This window comes from Piliocolobus tephrosceles, chromosome 18, assembly GCF_002776525.5.
Source record: "Piliocolobus tephrosceles isolate RC106 chromosome 18, ASM277652v3, whole genome shotgun sequence".
Lineage (NCBI taxonomy): Eukaryota > Metazoa > Chordata > Mammalia > Primates > Cercopithecidae > Piliocolobus > Piliocolobus tephrosceles.
Window position 1 is genome coordinate 32,907,472 of NC_045451.1, and position 20,915 is coordinate 32,928,386.

General features: G+C 37.4%; 1 protein-coding gene across 5 annotated transcripts in view; it reads left to right on the forward strand.

Annotated features, from left to right (window-relative positions):
- DYM (dymeclin) overlaps positions 1-20,915 on the forward strand; it is a 416,736-nt gene that overhangs the window by 110,559 nt on the left and 285,262 nt on the right. For all 5 annotated transcript variants that reach the window (XM_031934503.1, XM_026455157.1, XM_026455155.1 and 2 more), the window contains exons 7-8: positions 9,221-9,346; positions 11,032-11,174. In XM_031934503.1, coding sequence (XP_031790363.1) covers positions 9,221-9,346; positions 11,032-11,174 — 269 coding nt within the window. The remainder of the gene's footprint in view (positions 1-9,220; positions 9,347-11,031; positions 11,175-20,915) is intronic.

Here is a 20,915-nt window from a genome sequence, read left to right on the forward strand (position 1 = left end):
ACATCTTTGCCCACCTTCTCTCCACAAAATCATTCTGTTCTAGCTATTTCTAATATTTATATCTTTGCTACCATTTGAAGCTGTGCTTCATTGTGTATACAGTTATGCATTGCTTAATGATGGGGATATTGTGAGAAATGCATCATTGGGCAATTTCATCATTGTGCAAACATCATAGAGTGTACTTACATAAACCTAGATGTTACAGCCTGCTACACACCGAGGCTGAATAGTATAACCTGTTGCTCCTAGGCTACAAACCTGTATGACATGTTACTGTACTAAATACTGTAGGTAGTTGTAACACAATGGAAGTATGTATCTACACATATGTAAACGTAGAAAGGGTACCTTAAAATATGGCATTATAATATGGAAGCATTATCATATATGTGGTCATTGTTGACTGACATATTGTTATGGACCCATGACTGTATTTTTATTATCCTCACCTCCCCACCTAATCTGACATAAGTATAACAATGAGTAATATTTTTATGCTGGCTGGTAGGCAAATTTTTGGTTCTTACTGAAATTAGCACATAATCTGATTCTAACTGCGTGCTAGTGGTAGGCAGACTAATGCCATTCCAAACCCCAAAGATGTGCATGCTCTAATCCCTGGAACCTGTGAGTAACATACCTTATATGTCAAAAGTGATGTTGTAGATGTGTTTGAAGTTAAAAACCTTTTAGTGGAGAGACTGTCCTTATTATCCTGTTGGGCCCAGTCTAATCACATGAGTCCTTAAATGAGCAAAGCAGAGTGGGTCAGAGAGATGTGATATAAGGAGTCAAGGGATGTGGTGACCCCTAGAAGCCAAGAAGTGCCCTCAGTTTACATCCAGCAAGAAAACGAGGACCTGGGTCCTACAACCATGAGGAAATGAGTCCTGCCAAAAACCCAAATGAACAGGAAATGAATTCTTCTTTAGAGCCTCCAGAATGGAATGCAGCTTGCCGACACCTGGATTTTAGGCTCATGAGACCTGTACTGGACTTCTGACCCCCAGGACTGTACGATAACAAATTGTGCTGTTTAAAGCTGCTACATTTGTGATGATTTGTTAATGGCAGCAATATAAAACTAATACAGTGCTGATAGAACACATTCAACTTCTCAGAGTAGACACCTTTAGCAAATTAGATTTATTAAGTACAGAATTTTCAATGGTTCATTCATTCTAATATTTGTTAAATACCTACTATTTTCTGGGAACTGTGGGAGGAGCTAGGAATAAGAGAGGTTCCTGACCTCCCCAAACTCATGGTCTACAGTCACTTCATAAATAGTCAATTTTTTATTTTATATTTTTGAACTTATGGAAAATTTCAAGCATATAAATATAGAGAGAATAATGAAACTCCATGTGCTTGGCACTCAGCTTCAATAACTATCAACTCATGGCCTCTCTTGTTTCATGAATACCCCATCCACATCCACCCTCCCTCCACCTCTGGGATTATTTTCGAGAAAATTCCATACTTCATGTTATGTCTGGGTAGTCAATTTTATATGAGGCTTTGCTATGCAGACATTATCTTGGACTCCTCAGTGACACAAGGGAAATACCTTGCTTTTTATTTTATCTTTTTTTTTTTATCTTTTTTTTTGAGACAGAGTCTCACTCTGTCGCCCAGATGGGAGTGCAGTGGTGTGATCTCGGCTCACTGCAACCTCCACCTCCCGGGTTCAAGCAATTCTCCTGCCTCAGCTTCCCGAGTAGCTGGGACTACAGGTGTGTGCCACCATGCCTGGCCAATTTTTTGTATTTTTAGTAGAGACGGGGTTTCACCGTATTAGCCAGGATGGTCTCGATCTCCTGACCTCATGATCCACGTGCCTTGGCCTCCCAAAGTGCTGGGATTACAGGCGTGAGCTACCACACCCAGCCTTTATCATCTTTGTCATAGATAATTTATCTGTGAATTCATTTGGAATTTTTTACTTTCTATTTTTTGTCATGAAATTTGGTCTAGGATTTCTTTGGTGCAAGTTAGAAAATTAATGTAGATTAGTTCAGTTAGCAGAAGTGCTGCAATACTGATTTGGGGGTTACAAATAAATTTTAGTGAATAGGTGATTTTACAAATACAGAATCTGTAAATAATGAGTGTTGACTATATATATGACAATTTTCCATTTCCTGTGTTCTTGAGTTAGCTAATGGCATCACCATCTCTGGGTGCTAAATTTAGAAAGCTTAGTCTTTCTCAATTAATCTGTTTTTCTTGCCCATTTTAAGTATCTGATCAGTCACTGAGTGGTAATAGTTTTATTTTGTTAAATGTTATTCAAGTCTGATTGTTTTTTCATTCATGTTGTCGCTGTTTTAGTGGATGTCCTCATTATGTTCCCCCAAATGATTTATTGCACACATCTTTTGTTTCCTGGATTAGTTTAAACATTTTCCCACATCAGTATGTTCCCCATCCTCTTATGCCTCCTTTCATCCCACAAGCCCTGGTTTTAGACTCATCAGACATAGGGTTGAATTTGTCAATTTGTCACATTCTTTAGCACTATCATCATCAGCTCCTGTAAGGCCTGTCCTTTCCTCCATTTACTATTCATCCATTCATTTATTCTCTCTTATCTCCATTCCCTGTTTCCTTTTCTTTCCCATAAATAGCCATCTAGTGTGTTTAATATGTTTACTTCTATTTATATATGTTCAAGTACAAAATGTTATTCATATGTGTACATGTATTTTTAACACATGTAACTTGTGTTATAGAACTCATTCTGTTTTTTTACTTTTTTCCTCTCAAAACTGTTTTTAAGAGTCACTTGTGGTGCAAAGTGAACATCTAGTCTGTGGCTTTTAAAACTGCTCCATGTGGGCTGGGTGCGATGGCTCACGCCTGCAGTCCCAGCACTTTGGGAGGCCAAGGCGGGCAGATCATGAGGTCAGGAGATTGAGACCATTCTGGCTAACTGGTGAAACTCTGTCTCCACTAAAAATACAAAAAAATTAACTGGGTGTGGTGGTGGGCACCTGTAGTCCCAGCTACTCGCGAGGCTGAGGCGGGAGAATGGCATGAACCAGGGAGGCAGAGCTTGCAGTGAGCCGAGATCGTGCCACTCCGCTCCAGCCTGGGCGACAGACAGAGTGAGACTCTGTCTCAAAAAAACAAACAAACAAAAAAAAAACAACAACAAAAACTGCTCCATGTATGGCTCTGCCGCATTTTACTTATTTAATTCCTCAGTTATACCTGGATTGCCTCCAACTTTGCATGCCCACAAATAATGGATGTTTTGTGTTGTTCATCTATTGCTGCATAAAAATTACCCAAAACTTAGCTGTTTAGAACAACGAATACTATTGCATAGTTTTTTGGGTTGGAGATCTGAGTATACCGTAGCTTTAAGCCTCTGACTCAAGGTGTCACATGAGGTTGTAGTCAAGCTGGGACTGTGGTCTCACTTGAAGCCTCATCTGGGGGACGCCTTGCTCTGGCCTAATTGCCCCACTTTGCCTTGCTCTCAGCTGGGGGACGCCTAGGTCTGTCATTTGGCTATTGGCAGGATTCAGCTCCTCAAGGGTTGTTGGACTGAGGACCTCAGTTCCTCACTGACTGTTGATTGGAGGCCTCCCTTAGTTCTTTGCTGTGTGGTCCTCAGTACGTTAGCCTGCAGCAAGGCAACTGGCCGGCAAATGGAAGAGCAAGAGGGGCTACTCAACACACATTGTAGTCATTTTGTAAGCTGATCTCTCAGAAGTGCCATAATTCTCACTTTTGTTGTATTCTGTGAGGGAAGGGGATTACACAAGGGCATGAATAGCAGGAAGCAGGCATGATTGGGCGTCATTTTAGAGACTGCCTACTACATTCCTTATACATATCTCTGGATTTTTCTTTGGCATGCATGCATGCACCCATGTGTGTCTGTGTGAATGGACATAGGTTCTCTAAAACTGACTATGCTGGTCAGTATTCCCATCAGCAGAGCATGAGGGTTTTTATATCACCACATGCCTGGCAGCACATTACGTTCTCTAGGGCATAGGGGGATATCACATTGTTTCAGTGTGTTATCCTGTTTATATCTTTTGATTTCTTTTTCTAGCAGAGTTCCTGCCTTTTTATTGGTTGTTTGCAGGAGTTACTTGTAATAGTCTTGCTATTAGTTTCTTGTTCTTCTTTCAGTCAATTATCTGCCTGTTAACTTTGTCTGAGGATTCATTTGCTGAGTAGTAATCTTTAATTCTGATGTAATTAAATGTGTAATTTTTGCCTTTGTAGTTTGTGTTCTTAGACTTTTGTTTAATAAATCCTTTCTTGTGCTTATGTTACAAACTTATTGTACATTTTCTTCTATCAGTTTTAGTTTTATCATTCACATCTAAGTCATTAAGTCTTCTGTAGTAGGTCTTTGAGTATGTCGTAAAGTGTAGGGATCTGTCATTATGAAATAAAAGAGGTGTTTCTCATTACCATCTTCTGTACAATCTGTTTTTCTCCATTGATTTGTGGAGTCATCTTTATTGTATATTATTTCCATATATACACAGATCTGTCTTTGAATTATCAATTTGGGTCCTTTGGTTTGTTTATTTCTTGTACAAATACAATGCTGTTTTTCTTACTAGAGCTGTATAGTGTGGCTTGATATGCAGTAGGGAAAGTGCCCCTCTTCACTCTTTATTGTCAAGGTTGACTTGGCTATTTGTTTATTATTTCGTAAAAGTGAGTCAATTTATGCAGTTCCTCAGAAAAGTTGTGAGGATTTTGGTTGTGATTCGTTGACTTTCTGTATTAATCTAGGTAGAATTATTATCTTCATAGTATTGTCATTCTGTTCAGATCATCCACTGTGTCCTTTTAAAATGTTTTCTTCATAGAAGTCCTATGACTTCTTAATTTCCAAACGTTCTAGTTATTCTGGCAGTCTTGCAAAATGCTATTTTGTTTTTGATAATCTACTATTGTTGGTTAGTGCTGCTAAGGAGAAATGCTATTTATTTATTTCTCAAAGTTGATCTTGTATCTGGCCTAATTGAATTTTTAAATTAATTTGAATACTTTGTTGATTTTTTAATAACTGTTTTAATCTCACTTCTCCAATATATACATACTTTTTCCATTTTATTAATTTATCAACTCCCAGTTTGAGTCCCTTTGCTCCCACCTCTTGCCCCCACCTTCTTGTAATCTGTTTGATCAACATTGAATTTCTTATTTTCCTTCAAAACTACCAGACCTTTTTGTGGCTGCCTTTGTATGGTTTCTTCACTTCAATGCCCTTCGCCTTCTTCTTGCTCTTCCTCTGCTCAAATATCATCATCTTTGTGAAGCATTTCCCTTCTGCCCCAGGCAGAGTTGGTTGCTGTTATCTTTGTGTTCCTAATACAGATAGTTCATATTCTTTCATGGGATTTGCCGGATTTCATAGTAATTTCTTTTTCTATGTCTGATTATTCCGTCGACTCTTCACTAGGACTCCTCTCTTCTCTCCTTTTTGTTCCTTCCCTCTCAATCTCTTATCATTGCTGTGTTTGTCCTCTCAATTGTCTATGTTCTCAGGCAGGATCCATCGACAGAGAAAACCAGTGGCAGCTCTTTCCATATATGGTTCTTAGCACTCACAATCTCAGACGGAGAGAGTGCCTCTTTTCTGATAGTTCCAGAAGTGCTGGGAAGGATTTTGACAAGGACCATTTTTATTGGCCAAACATGGATCACCTCTTAACACCAGGAAGCAGAGTCATGCCCATTGCGATCCACATGTATGGAGAGGAGGGAGGTTCTCAGGAGGACAAAAGGGCTGCTTTTGCCAGAAGAAGGAGAGGTGGATGTTGGTCAGGCAAAATCAACAGAGGACAGCTGTAAGCCAGTCAACAACATTCTGGGTCTTTCTTTCATGAAATTCCCTTTACATTTTTTTGCAATGAGTATTCCATTTGTGCTTATGAACACATATTATGTGACCTCAGCATTCTTCTTCCTCTTTGCTATTCTAAGTTGTATATGCCTTGTATGCTATGCTGATGGATCTATTAAGAAAGGTATTCAATAAGTTTCCAGTCAAAAGGAAAACAGTAAAGATTCCTCCATCTCTCCATTTATTTATCCATTAAGTACCTCTTATATACTAGGGTTGAGAATATAAACAACAGCAAAAATGAAAGTCTCTAGCTAGAGTCTCATATAGTCTAGCAAGAAAGAAAGATTTTTAAGTAATTGCCACTCATGCTTTACGTTTTAAATGCCACTTTTTAAGGGAAGCTTTCTTTTGATCCCATGGTTAATATCAGAGTGTCCTGTAATCCTCTTTTGTTATTACTTGTTCTTTTCCTTTATAGTCCTTCTTGGAGTGATTATTAGTTGATTTTTCATTTTTCCACAAAATTGTAAGCTTCAATAAGGCCTTATCTATTTGTTGATGGATATGTCCCCAATATGTAGCATAATGCCTGTCTAGACATAGTAAGAATAAATTTTTAATAAATATTTGTTGAACAACATATGAGCAAAAATACTGTGTGATAAGCAATTTGACGTAATTTGTTTCTCTGGGCCTATGGAAGACACACATGGCTCTGTTTAGGAATTTGGAGAAATGGGTTTTTAGCTTGGGTGACTCTTATTGTCATGTTGCTTCAATATTCTTATGTGCTGGAAGCTTTCCTTACCTTCCAGCGTCAAACCCTCTACTCATCATTCTTGTACATTTATAGAATTTCATGGTAAGAAAGGATGATCCAAGGTTAACACTTTTTTTGTTCTCTCACTTCTGATTGTGTTTGGCCCAATTAATTTTGAAGGAGAACAACACTTTTTTCTAAATACATATTCTTTCCCTAAGGTTATTAGACCTAGTATTTATTAATAGTCATAGATTTTAGTTTAAACCAAACTAAAACAATTCAATTTAGTAAAACAATTAGTTTCTAGATCTGGGGCAAATTGTAAACCACTGCAGCTGATTTTTTATCATTGATGCAATGACAAAAAACATTTGCGGCCTGGCACGATGGCTTATGCCTGTAATCGCAGCACTTTGGCATCCCCAGGCAGGCAGATTCCTTGAGCACAGGAGTTCCAGATCAGCCTGGGCAACATGGTAAAACCTCTTCTCTACAAAAAAGACAAGAATTAGCCAGGCATGGTGGTATCTGCCTGTAGTCCCAACTACTCGAGAGGCTAAGGCAGGAGGATCACTTGAGCCCGGGAGGTGGAGGTTGCAGTGAGCCAAGATCACTCTACTAGGTGTCAGCCTAGGTGACAGACGAGACCCTGTCTCCAAAAAGAAAAAAAAAAAAAAAAAAGACAGAATATGGTTGCAAATGTATTGGACATAGTCATCCATCTGCCTATCTAAATAGGCTGTAACTCACAGCCAAGTATTTGTTACATCAGGACTTGGCTTTAAACCCTGACCCAAGTGAAAAGCCTAGCCAGGTGACTACTGAATATAGATTCCAGACAGGTGTGGGCTATGTTATGAATGAATGATTATTGTGATATGAAATTTTTGGGGGTTCTGAGCACCCAAATCAAATCCTCATTAGTAAATGATAACATGACACAAAACATCAAATTTGTCTTTCATTCAATTCATGAAAGAAGAACAAATACAATAATTGCTTTATTTTTTAAATTTTTTATTTTTATTTTCTGAGACAAGAGTCTCACTCTGTTACCCAGGCTGGAGTGCAGTGGTATAATCTCAGCTCACTGCAACCTACGCCTTCCAGATTCTAGTGATTCTATTGCCTCTGCCTCCTGAGTAGCTGGGATTACAGGCATGTGCCACCGTGCCCAAGAATTGCTTTTTACATGGTTAATTTTTACAACAGTGATTATAGAAATTTCAGGAAAGAGATTGTTCTACAATACTTTAAAAGTCAGATTTCTGAGTAGAGCTGAGCTTTATTCAATATGTAATAAGGCTAATTGCGCCGGCCTCTTGTGTGTGTGTGTTTTAGTATGTCATTTTTAAACATATTTCTTTTTCTTTCTTTATTTTTTGTTTTTGAGATGGAGTTTCGCTCTTATTGCCAAGGCTGGAGTGCAATGGCATGATCTCGGCTCACTGCAACCTCTGCCTCCCAGGTTCAAGCCATTCTCCTGCCTCAGCCTCCCTAGTAGCTGGGATTACAGGTTCCCACCACCATGCCTGGCTAATTTTTTGTATTTTTAGTAGAGATGGGATTTCACCATGTTGGCCAGGCTAGTCTCAAACTCCTGAACTCAGGTGATCCACTCACTTCGGCCTCCCAAAGTGCTGAAATTATAGGTGTGAGTCACCAAGCCTGGCCTTTTAAACATATTTCTATCAGTAATAACTCCTTAAGATATCTGGTAGAATTTAAATTTTTCCAGTTCTAGAATCAAGTCATCATTAATTTGTTTAATGAGCTTTCATTTAAGTAGGTGTTAAGTATTTTTCTTTGTTTCTCATAATTATTTCATTTTTATAAAAAATATTTTAGTATTCTTTTGGTGCTATTGCTCTTTTTGCTGTGTTGTTGAGGTTTCTACTTCCTTGGTCTTAACATGTACTCCATTATAATACTGTTTAAACTTTTGCAGTAACTAGAAATTTCTGGATGCCTTTGTTCCTCTGTGTGCTTTCTGTTCAGCTGAATTTTTTTATTTGACCTAAGACTTGTTTCCCAAAGGGATTTATGATCTTGAGAGGACAGAGTAACCCTTCATAGTCAAAATATGCTTAATAAAACAGGAACAACTTGTTTACTGTTAATCTTTTGCTGAACATGCACAGTTGGCCTTGAAAAAGGTAGTCACTAGAGACACAAGATCTAGGGTGTATTATTGTTCTGATTGTAAAGTGATCATCAACATGAAAAGGCATTGTTTTCTTCCCTACACTGTAACTTTTCTTCAGCTTCACAATCTGAATATCTGTATTATCACTAAACAGAAATGAACATAGAGGTCTAGAGTGGATCTTAAAAGCAGAACACTGCTGGTAACTATTTCCATTATACACAAATAGACTTGTCATTTAATAGGAGATGGGAACTGGAAAATAGGGAAATAAAGGGATAACTAACCCAAATACACCAGCTAACGACAGGAAAGGAGTTTAATATTTTTGCTTGACTTAATTTTTATGTTAATATTTCTCAGCAACCTGAAAATACTAAATATTTAGATTTGAGTTTTTAAATGTACAGTTCATTTAGAAAAGAATAGAGTCCTGATCTTCCAAAGTGATTGTTACTCTGTTTTTCTTCCATTTCAGAGATATTACATATGAAATATCAGTAGAAGCTATATCAACAATGGTTGTTTTCCTTTCCTGCCAGCTCTTCCACAAAGAAGTTTTGCGACAGAGCATCAGCCACAAGTATTTGATGCGAGGTCCATGGTATGTTTCTACTTTAAATATGTCTAGTTTTCATTGTATGAATCTGTATTTCTAGTCTTGTGCTCTTACCTGAGTATTGTCCCGTATCTCCAACCTGGTGTTTCCTCTAGTTGTTCTGTTATCTCTTTAAACCCAGTGTACAGGGAACCGCATTCTGCTGTCCTGTGCCATCTACCCATCCTCCCTGTTCTTCCTGTCCCCTAGCTTCATTACCTTCTCCAGTGGTTGCTTCTTAGAATCGGAACTTTGAAATAATCTTTTTCTTCCTTCTCCTTCATTCTATGTTTAAGTAGTCAAGTCATATTTGTTATTCAGATTATTTTTGTATCTTTTTCTTCTCAGCAGTCTCTGTGAAACAACTGTGATCTGTGCCCCCTCACTCTCTTTGGGTTTCTCCAACAGCCTCTTCACTGACTATTTCTACTTCATTGAGCCTGCAGATATTTACTGTGTGCTAACCGCGTGCCAGTCATGTTAGGCTGTGGGGCTATGATCTTGAGCAGAAGCTTACGATCTCCTAGAGGGTGGGGATGCAAATGACCAACACACATGCACATACCTGACCTTGTATTAACATAATCTTCACAAAACTTTAAAAATGTAAAACAAATTCAAATAAAGTACCTTTGAGGAAAGTTCTCAGGTAGTGGGGAGCTTTGTCTTCTTCATGTTCTTTTTGTCACCCTGATTATTCCTGTGGCATGTATGTTCTTTGAACATATTTGAAAATCACTGATAAGAGGGAAAGGACCTGGACTTTGGAGACAGAGGTTTGCATCGGAAGTCTCTCTGACAGAGACTCTCAGAATGACCGTGATTTGAAGTAGTGCTGGCATCGTGTGTGTATCTTTGCTAAAACAAGATTGTGAACTTCATTCCTTATAGTACCAGAGTATTCAAGCTGGTTTTTAAAAATAGACATAGAGAGTGTTCGTGTTCTTATTTTCTAAGTAAGGTTTTTATAGTATCATTATGGTGCCAAATATTTAAACCATAATATATTCTTTACTTATTTTTGTGGTTCATCTTGGAAACCATATTTAAAAAGCTCAATAGTACATTAAAGACATCTGTTAAAAAGCTTACTCTAGATTGCAGGAATAGTTTAATACCAATTGAATAATTGAATAATTTCATACTTAAAAAATGTAGTCCTATTGTTATTTTTAAATTCTTGCTTTTTTCTACCGATTCTGTGTTACTACTTCCCTTCAACTGCCAGATAGTGTGTTACGCACTAAATTTATAATAGCTTACAGTGTTATACAGAATACAGATAAAGTAACTGAAGTTCAAGAGTTCAAGTGGGTTGGGCACAGTGGCTCATTCCTGTAATCTCAGCACTTTGGGAGTCTGAGGCAGGAGGATCGCTTAAATTTAGGAGTTTGAGAACAGCCTGGGCAACATAGTGAAACCTTGTCTCTCCCCGCAACAACAACAAAAAATTATTTAAGTAATTTGATCAATATTTTATGATGTAGTAAGAGGAAAAGCCAGGATTAAGCCTCAGAATTGCTCTCAAAGCCCATGGTCTTCACTGTTATGTGACAGTGCTCAATTTCTGCGAGTTGTACCAATAGCCCTTTTATATTAATAGTGTTAATGGCAGAATTATTTCTGTATTGTTACTCAGAATTAGATGACTCCCATAAATATGAGTTTGATTTTTTTTCCTTTTTGTGTAGTCTTCCATACACCAGCAAACTTGTGAAGACCTTATTATATAACTTTATCAGACAAGAAAAGCCACCTCCTCCAGGAACCCATGTTTTCCCTCAGCAGTCGGATGGAGGAGGACTGCTTTATGGACTTGCATCAGGAGTAGCAAGTAAGTTTTATCAGATTTTTTCAATTCTTTGGTGCACATAATTTTGTCTGTTTAGGCGTAAGAAATTCTGTTTGTTTGACTGCCGCCATTAATAGTTACATTGAATTTGTGCAGCTGGTTAAATGTGAAAACAAAGTAATTAAAATAGTAAACTTCCTGTTTTGTGCAGTGATTTATGTTAAATGTGTGCAAATAATAGATTACCTCGAAAACATCGTTTTTCAGGAGGAATGCTTACACATAAATATACCTATTGCATGAATTGTAGCTGTACAATAAAAATAAAATTAAGCATTTGTAAACTTACAACACTACTTGTATTATAAGAGGAAATCTCTTTTAGGTTATTTTAGGGTATTTTTTGGTTAGGATTTTATGTGACTAATTAGGTGCAGTTTTCCTAGTACACTAAGTGCTTTATTCAGTGAGAGCTGAATATTTTGCAGAATTTTGTAATAAGCTGTGAAATGGCACAAACTTGAGTTCTGTTTGATTGGGTGCAAATTTCTTAAGTGAAGAAAGCTCTTCCCTACCCGTATTACAGTAAGTCCTCATTTCTGCTTCACTTCACAGTATTTGGACTATAGACACTAGAAGTAAGAGAGTAGTTCTGGTGGAGGGCCTGGGTCATGTGAAGTTATATAAATGAAACTTTCTAGAGCGACACTTTGGTATTTGTGAGGTCTGCCTGGGAGCTTCTTACTCCTCCTAAACCTGCAGCATTTCCTCTCCTTACTCACGCAGGACAGAATCAAATGGAACAGATTTCCACAGCTGCATTATGGCTGTGGCATGCTCTACACTCCAGCTAGATATCAGTTTGACATGAAAAGGTCAAAAAAGTTATCTGCAATAACTTACTAGATAACCAGTGTTGGGAGCTTCTTTGGATTCAGAGTCCTCTTTAAAAAGCAGTAGACTTGGACTGTTAACTGACAGAATTAATCAGTGAACCAGACTTTCTTAGATTTGCCTTCCTTTGATTTCTTTTAATATTATGAATTGAGTCACACTTGTGATCACTTCTGCCTTTGGTGCTGAGCAGCCTGCCAAGAGTGCCACACCTGCATAGGTTCTTTGAGTTACTCCTATCCAGTTTCCTCATTATTTCAGGGATTTTTGTGTCCCATGGGAAGGCTTAATTGATCTGTTACTGTTTTCTTTTTTAAAAAATCATTCAACTGGTATAAGTGTTTAAAAGCTGAATATTTCCCAATATTCCAATATGGTTAGAGGTTTTTTTGGGGTGGCTGAGATAGTATAAGCCTGTAAATGCTTTCTTCAAAACAGTGGTAATACTTGGCATTTTTAAAAAAAGTAAACATAGATTTGTGTACAGGTTTTGGTTTTTCTTTCAGTTACATGTCATATCAAGAGGAACCCAGTATTGTATGTGGTGTCATTAGTTGCCAGGTGCCAAAATTTTTTCCTAACTAGATAGCAGGAAAGAAGCCCCTTAATTTTCCTAGCTCTCAGTTTCCTTGTCTATCTAATGAGAAGGTGGGTTGGGTTGGAATGGTGATTTCTGACATTATTACTACGTAACTTTCTATGGTCTTTTTTTTCTCATCATTTTAAAATTTAATATTCAGTTAAGCGCATTAAAATAGATTTATGGTTTTGAGTATGCTATGTAGTCACAAGACATTTTACACAGCTTTCTTCCCAAATCTTCATAAAACTATTCATGTAAAAGTATAAATCAAGATGGAGTAATTATGGATTTATTATTTTGTGATATGTGTGACTCAAAGGATTATAAGAAAAACAACAAAAGGACACTCTCCTAAAAAACACAGCTATACTGTGGGCAAAATGAAATGTAAAAATGATCACAGTCATGTAATTTTGAGTTAATCCACATTCCAGGAAAGTCAATCAAGTTGCCAGCATTTGACTTAAGTTGTGTGATCACTTCTGATGATCTTTTGGTTGGTAGTTAAAGAATTCTCTTACTTTACTATTGGCTTTAGAAAATATGATTTGGAAGTTCCTCACTGAAAAAAATTATATTCCAAAGCCAAGTGTAAATTATAAACTCATTTGGATTATATTCATTTTTGTTGGGATTGAAGTTTTCCTGGATATAGCAAGCATTTCTTTTCATAGCAGTGTGTGCATTGTATGTGTTGCCTACATTATTTCCTTTGAAACAGAGTGCCTTATTGTAAAGAAAACACACAATTTCGGAGTGAAATTTGTTGGCACTGGCAGGGCAGGAGGAGAATCCTTGTACTGGAACTGCGGCTAGATGAGTAGTGAACCACTTGCTTGGACCCTTCTATGAGTCAGGCAAGGCCTTCTGCAGTTTCTTCTCATTTACTTTTACAGATGTGTTTTTGGTTATCCTTTTGTTTGTTTCTGAGACTCTGTGAAAGACTCTGTTACTTTGTTGCATCCTGATACTCTCCTTTTTCTTCTTCTTCTTCTTTTTTTTTTTTTCTAAATTATAGTTTAAGTTCTAGGGTACATGTGCATAATGTGCAGGTTTGTTACATACGTATACATGTGCCATGTTGGTTTGCTGCACCTGTTAACTCATAATTTACATCAGGTATTTCTTTTAATGCTATCCCTCCCCCTGCACCCCACCCCACGACAGACCCGGGTGTGTGATGTTCACTACCCTGTATCCAAGTGTTCTGGTTGTTCAATTCCCACCTATGTGTGAGAACATGTGGTGTTTGTTTTTCTGTCCTTGCGATGGTTTGCTCAGAATGATGGTTTCCAGCTTCATCCGTGTCCCTACAAAGGACACGAATTCATCCTTTTTTATGGCTGCATAGTATTCTGTGGTGTGTATGTGCCACATTTTCTTAATCCAGTCTATCACTGATAGACATTTGGGTTGGTTCCAAGTCTTTGCTATTGTGAATAGTGCTGCAATAAACATATGTGTGCATGTAGCATGATTTATAATCCTTTGGGTATATACCCAGTAATGGGATCACTGGGTCAAATGGTATTTCTAGTTCTAGATCCTTGAGGAATTGCCACACTGTCTTCCACAATGGTTGAACTAGTGTACATTCCCACCAACAGTGTAAAAGCGTTTCTGTTTCTCCACATCCTCTCCAGCACCTGTTGTTTCCTGACTTTTTAATGATTGCCATTCTAAGTGATGTGAGATGGTATCTCATTGTGGTTTTGATTTGCATTTCTCTGATGGTCAGTGATGATGAGCATTTTTTTCACGTGTCTGTTGGCTGCATAAATGTCTTCTTTTGAGAAGTGTCTGTTCATATCCTTTGCTCACTTTTTGATGGGATTGTTTGATTTTTTTCTTATACATTTGTTTAAGTTCTTTGTAGATTCTGGATATTAACCCTTTGTCAGATGGGTAGATTGCAGAATTTTTCTCCCATTCTGTAGGTTGCCTGTTCACTCTGATGGTAGTTTCTTTTGCTATACAGATGCTCTCCTTTTTTATGCCTTCGCTAGGATAGAACAGTAGCTTGGAGTCCTCCTTACTTCTCTCTCTGGCTCTTTATTTTCTGCCTATTCATCCATTAAGGACTGTCTTGAGTTCCACCTTCTCCAGGAAGACTTCTTTTGCCCTCCTAGCTACATGAGATCTTTTACTGTTATGCTTTACCACTGTACCACTCTGCTTTGTAGTAACATATGTACATGCATCATTCTCCCTATGTTGGCTCCACATAGAAAAAAATGAGAACTAACATTTATATAATATGAGTTTACAGTGCCACTTTTGAGCATCTCATTTATTCTCATAATAGGCTCATCTATCTGAAATAGATGGTTTTAATTTTTTAATGATGGGTGAAGAGATTTTCCTGGTTAATACGTTATTTTGTGTAAGATTACATAGGAAAGAGATGATGTTGGCTTGTTAACTTAAGCTCAGTTCATCAGACCCCTGAGCTTTTGCTGTTTTTGCCTTTTGTTATTGTGATCACCCAAGTCCTGAGGGCATAAGCTCCTTGACTTGTATGGGTGTCCCCTGCAGTATCCAGCAGAGCGCCACCCAACATCTGTGGACTGTAGTGAATACTGGTGTGCAATTAAATGCCAAAAGCTAATGCTCAAGATAGATGTGAACTCAGTTGTAGTAACGATGTCTGTCATTTGCTGAATGCCTTCTGTTTGCCAGGCACTGTGGTAGCTACTTTACATACCTGATTTCATTTATTCTTTATTTTTCTTTTCTAACATTTTATTACAGAAAATTTCAGGGATTTATAGAGTAGATGCCAGGCACGGTGGCTCATGCCCATAATTCCAGTGCTTTGGGAGGCTGAGGTGGGTGGATCACTTGAGCTCAGGAGTTTGAGACCAGCCTGGGCAACATAGTGAGACACCACCTCTACAAAAAAATACAAAAATTAGCTGGACGTGGTGGTGCATGCCTGTAGACCCAGGTACTTAGGAGTCCGAAGTGGGAAGATCGCTTGAGCCTGGGAGGTCGAGGCTGCAGTGAGCTGTGATCACACCACTGCATTCCAGCCTGAGTGACAGAGACTGCCTCAAAAAAACCAAAAAACACCCTAAAGATATACAGAGTAGAGAGAATGGTAGAATGAACTCCCATCTACCCACAACCCCTGTTCAAGAATGATCAACAATCTTTTTTCCCATTTATCTCCATTCTCCTACTTAAAAAAATTTTTTTTTATTTTCAAATAAGTTCACACATACAGAAGAGTCCCCAAAATAAAATATCACAAAAAACTGTATGTAACTTTATCCAGATTAATTTACTGTTAACATTTTATCCCATTTGTTGTGTTGTTTTTTTCTCCTCCTCTGTCTCATTCTATACTTTCTTCTCTCTCCCCCCCCCTTCTTTCTCTCTCTCTCTCTCTGTCTCTCTCTCCCACACACACACACTTTTTTTTTTTAACCATCTGTGGATAAGTTACGTGCATTGTAATATCCCTTTACTCCTAAATACTTTAATGTGTATTTCCTGAAAGAGGATATCGCTTATGCTACCACAGTATACTTGTCAGCTTCAGTAAATTTAGCATCCAACTGTCCTTAAAAGCCATTTGCTTCTAAGTCAATAAAAATAAGAAAATTGATATTTTCCTCTGTATTTTAAAATCTCCTTTATTGAGTATAGCGTTGTTTGTATTTCACTTAAGTTGAATTTTTACAATTAGGTATTCTTGTAACCACTCTGCTATCAATTTATCTATCTTAGACTAAAAGCCCCATGAGGCGGGATCCGCCTCTCTTCCTCCTGTTTATTATTGGCACTGCAGTACTCAGTGAGTGCTTGGTTGGCATTCAATCAGAATGTAATAAATAACTGGAGGAATTACTAAGACATTTTAATTACCACTAGTAAGTTTTTAAAATTAGTGTAATAGAAATTAACTTACAGATTTTAGTTTTTTTTTTTTAAAGCTTTTTCAAATGTGTCAAGTGTGGTTTATTTCAGTCACTGGAAGAGGTTAGAATGAATTATATATTAATATATTTAGCTTGTATTATCTATACTAGGTGCAAGCAAACCTGTATTAATAAATTTCCAGTACAAGAAAAAATTGTTTCCTTTCTGTTTAAATATTCTTCTAGTGTGCTGACAAAATGGAAAATGAATCGATTGATATATTACTTTACTAATTAGAAGAAGGTGTTGCAGTTTTAATTAATGTGATATTTTTAAATGAACTTTTTACTGAATCACAGAATTCCAGAACCACCTGGCATACTTTAAAAACATAAATATGCGTTGTAGTTAGAACTTGGAATTTCTGATTCATTAGACATGAGGTGGGACCTGGTAATATGCCCCTTCAGTAATTATTCTAGGTGATTCTGATGTATCCGAGCCATTTCAGCACCACTGATGAATGCATCCTCCTTTCCAGTGCCTGAATCTCTTCCGCTGTGGGCCTTTCATGGCATGTGGTTGAGCCAGTGCTACTAACTACTGAGGAAATGTATTGTTTCGAGGTAGCTTATAATGGATTTAACGGACCGCCTCTTCATGTATGACCTTAGTTTCTGTTCTTAGTGTGCTCTGTTGCTGATGAGGTCCAGTTTTCAGGATAAATCTTTTGAGTCTGACAATGAGTACAGTACTTTAGCATGGAATAAATAAATTGGAACTCTAACTTCCCTAATTCTGGAGTCTGCATTTTAAAAAAATTAATCTAAATGCACACTAACTGTTTTGGTGCTAATATTCAGTTATTAATAAAATTTTTGCCAATTTTATCATCTATGTCTTTTCCATATCTGTAGTTTTTATGTCCTATCTTCCACTTTCAAGCTTTATATATAAAGGTACGGCTCTCAGTGTAGCTCAGTGAGATTCAGTTTTGTTAGGTGTGTGGCCCATAATTGTAGCCAAGATTTGCTCTTATTTTCAGCTCCAGATCATGATTAAACCTATATTTTGGGGATTTTGGCTTTTCTTCAGGATTGTGTCCTTGGTACCATATTGAGAGAGTAGTGGCACATTTTAATTCTTGTGTGGAGAGCGGAGTGTTTCTGTAGATGTCACATGTGAAATAACAACAAATGTGAATGTAACTAGGGATTTTTTGACTGTTCTTTATAGACTAGATTTCATTTGCTGGAAGCCTGATAAGGATTTGCTGTGAGGGCAGTAGCCTGGGTTTGCCAGGCAACAGACTTTAGAGTTAATAAGGAATAAGGATTCCCATAGTTTCCCCTGTGTTTTAGGACTTACCCGCAGGAATCTTTGCAAAACTGGAGCTAGTAGTACCCCTGGTGGTGGGAGGTGCCTGGGAGCCTCTTGGGCGTTCAAATCCCCCCAATATTTCACCCTGGATTATTATTGCCCCGGGACCTCTCAGATGCCTTTCCTCATCTCCCACTCGTGGACATCCTGGTGGCTAAGGGTGGGTTCTAGAGCCTGATAATCAGAATCAGAAGATTTGGGATAGAATCATACCTCAGCATAACCTTACCAAGTTCTCCAGCGTTTAAAATCTCATGACTTGATGTGTAATGCTGACAAATAGAACACCATTTGAACAGAGTTATTGTGAGGAATAAGTGAGGTATTATATACAAAATAGAAAATTATGCAACATCTGTTCTCATGTAAATAACTGTTTTTGTTTTCTGCCCTGAAGCTGTGCTGGTGCTTATTAGTTACAATAGAAAGAAAGAAAGAAAGAAAATAAATTTAATTAGAACAACAGCTAATGATCAGAAAATCCTGGACAAATTTATATAAGACAATTTAAAAATTTAAGAACTTTGGATCTTTTTGGTCTGCTCAAATTTGAAATTTATGTTAAAATATTTTGAAAAACTGACAAAAGTGAATATGCCAGCCATGTTTTCTCCAACTGGCTTTTCATTTTATGTGGTGCAAAATGTGACCAATAACAGTTAAAGAAGGAAAATTTGATTGTTAAACAGATATTGCCCACACAAGAGTTCTCCTTGCTTCCTAAGTGAACTTGCCTTGACAACAATCACTATGGTACCATTTCTTATTGACTAATTTATCTAAAAGGTTATTATATTTGCTTTTTTGACAGTTTATAAAATTTGCCAATTAAAGATTTTAATAAAACATTTGATGTGGACTCAACTGGAATTATAAATATTTCAAATGTTTCAAACTAATCAATGATATCAATATTATGGGTAGCCTTAAGTATAGTCAGTAAGGCAGTTAATAGTTAATTCTTTCTTTAATCTACAAGCACATCAGCACATCACCCTGCCATGTTAAAGATTTTTTTTTTTTTTTTTCTGAGACAGAGCCTATCTAGCTCTGTCACTCAGGCTGGAGTGCAGTGGCGTGATGTAAGCTCACTGCAACCTCTGCCTCCCAGGCTCAAGCATTTGTCGTGCCTCAGCCGCCTGAGTAGCTGGCATTACAGGCCCCTGCCACCACTCCTAATTTTTTGTATTTTTACTAGAGACAGGATTTCACCATGTTGGCCAGGCTGGTCTTGAACTCCTGACCTCAAGTGATCTGCCCGCCTCGGCCTCCCAAAGTGCTGGAATTACAGGCATCAGCTATCATGCCCATCCATTAAAGATGTTTTATAAAGCAAATGACTGAAGACCCCTACTTCCATAATTTGTTATGTGATGGGACAGGATGTTAGATGGTAAAGTATTATCTTAGTCAGCTTGGGCTGCTGTAGCAAAATACTGTAGACTGCGTGTCTTGAACAACAGAAATATATTTCTCACAGCTCTGGAGGCTGGGAAGTCAGATATCCAGGTGCCAGGAGATTCACTTCTTGGCGTAGAACCCTATTCCTAACTTGTAGATGTCTACCTTCTCGCTGTGTCCTCACAGGGCAGAGAAAGGAAGCTCTCGTCTTTTCTTATGAGGGCACTAAGCCCATCATGGGGACTCCACTCTCACGACTTCATCAAAGCCTAATCACCTTCCAGAGGCTCTACCTTCTAATGCCTTCACATTGAGAGCTATGGCTTCAAGATAGGAATTCTGAGGGTGACACAAAAATTCAATCCATACCAGGTTTTAAGTAGGTTGTGCTGGAATGCTCCTCACTGAAATTCTCAATTTGGAAGACTAATGATCTCTTTTGTATGTTGGCATCTAAGGCACCTTTCAGCTCTAGTCGTGATCTTAAACTACAGCTCTGCTTAGTGGTGATGGTAAGGATTGTTGCCAAAGTAGATCACTCACTACCCATTCTAACCCTGCCAACTTGTGTTTTTTTTTTTTTTTTTTTAAACAAAAAACGAAACAAAACAAAACAGGCCAAAATATGTAAGGAGTCCCTCAGAAAACAATTCTGTGCTTGAAACAGGTTATCCTCTTTTCTAATTTTGAGGGCCACCACTTACATTGTCCTTTGTAGGAGGATCTAGCTGTGGGTTACAATAATTTGGTATTATACAAGAGGGATGTACTGGACTCTAGATGTTTGTGTTAGGTAGACCTAGAATTGAATACCAGACCTGCTATTTATTAACTGTGTGTTCTTGGGCTGTTAACCTCTCAATGACTCAAATTCCTCACAATAAAATGAGAATAATACCTTCCTTTGTAGGGCTGCTGAGATCAAATGAGCAAATGTATAGGAAAAAGACTGGTACCTTGGAAGTATACAGTAAATGGTCACTATTAGTATCGGATATTATTACGTGGTAATATTTAAGATATAACTTTTGTTTTCAAAGTACTGAAAAAATAAAGGCCTTAGGATTTCCAAGTTTCCTCAGATTTTTAATGTAAATAAATTATGAAAATTATCAGATGTTTGGTATATATTGTATGTGTTGTAATATAATAACATACATATAATAATGTATACAATAAATAGATAATAGAGATTCAGGTAGATGATGAAAGAAATATGTTGAAAATTTGATATCATGAGGTGAAATAAGTTGTAACATTTATTTGGTTTTTTTTTTCATTTGATTCTATCCTTACCACTTTGGCCTTTTCTTTTAATATATTTTTCTCTAATGTCTAAAAAGGGGGTGAAGCAAGGAAGTGTTGATTTTGAGATTTCTTCTGTGTTTTAAGTTATAAGGCAAAGCTGTAATGTCATTATAATTATTTCATATTTTGAAGAGTCAAATCTAATTAAATGTGTTCTGCCAAACTTCATTTTCCACCACAAGTTCTGAGGTTTTACACAATAACTTCTGATATATGGTTTTTCCATTTGAATGAACCATCCAAAATGTTTTCTTTTTTCCTTTGCTTGCAGTGGTGGGTGTCCAAGCCAAATTATAAGGCCAAAGGAGTGTTTATTTCTTTAGGCAAATGCTATGATAGAGAAATTAATACAG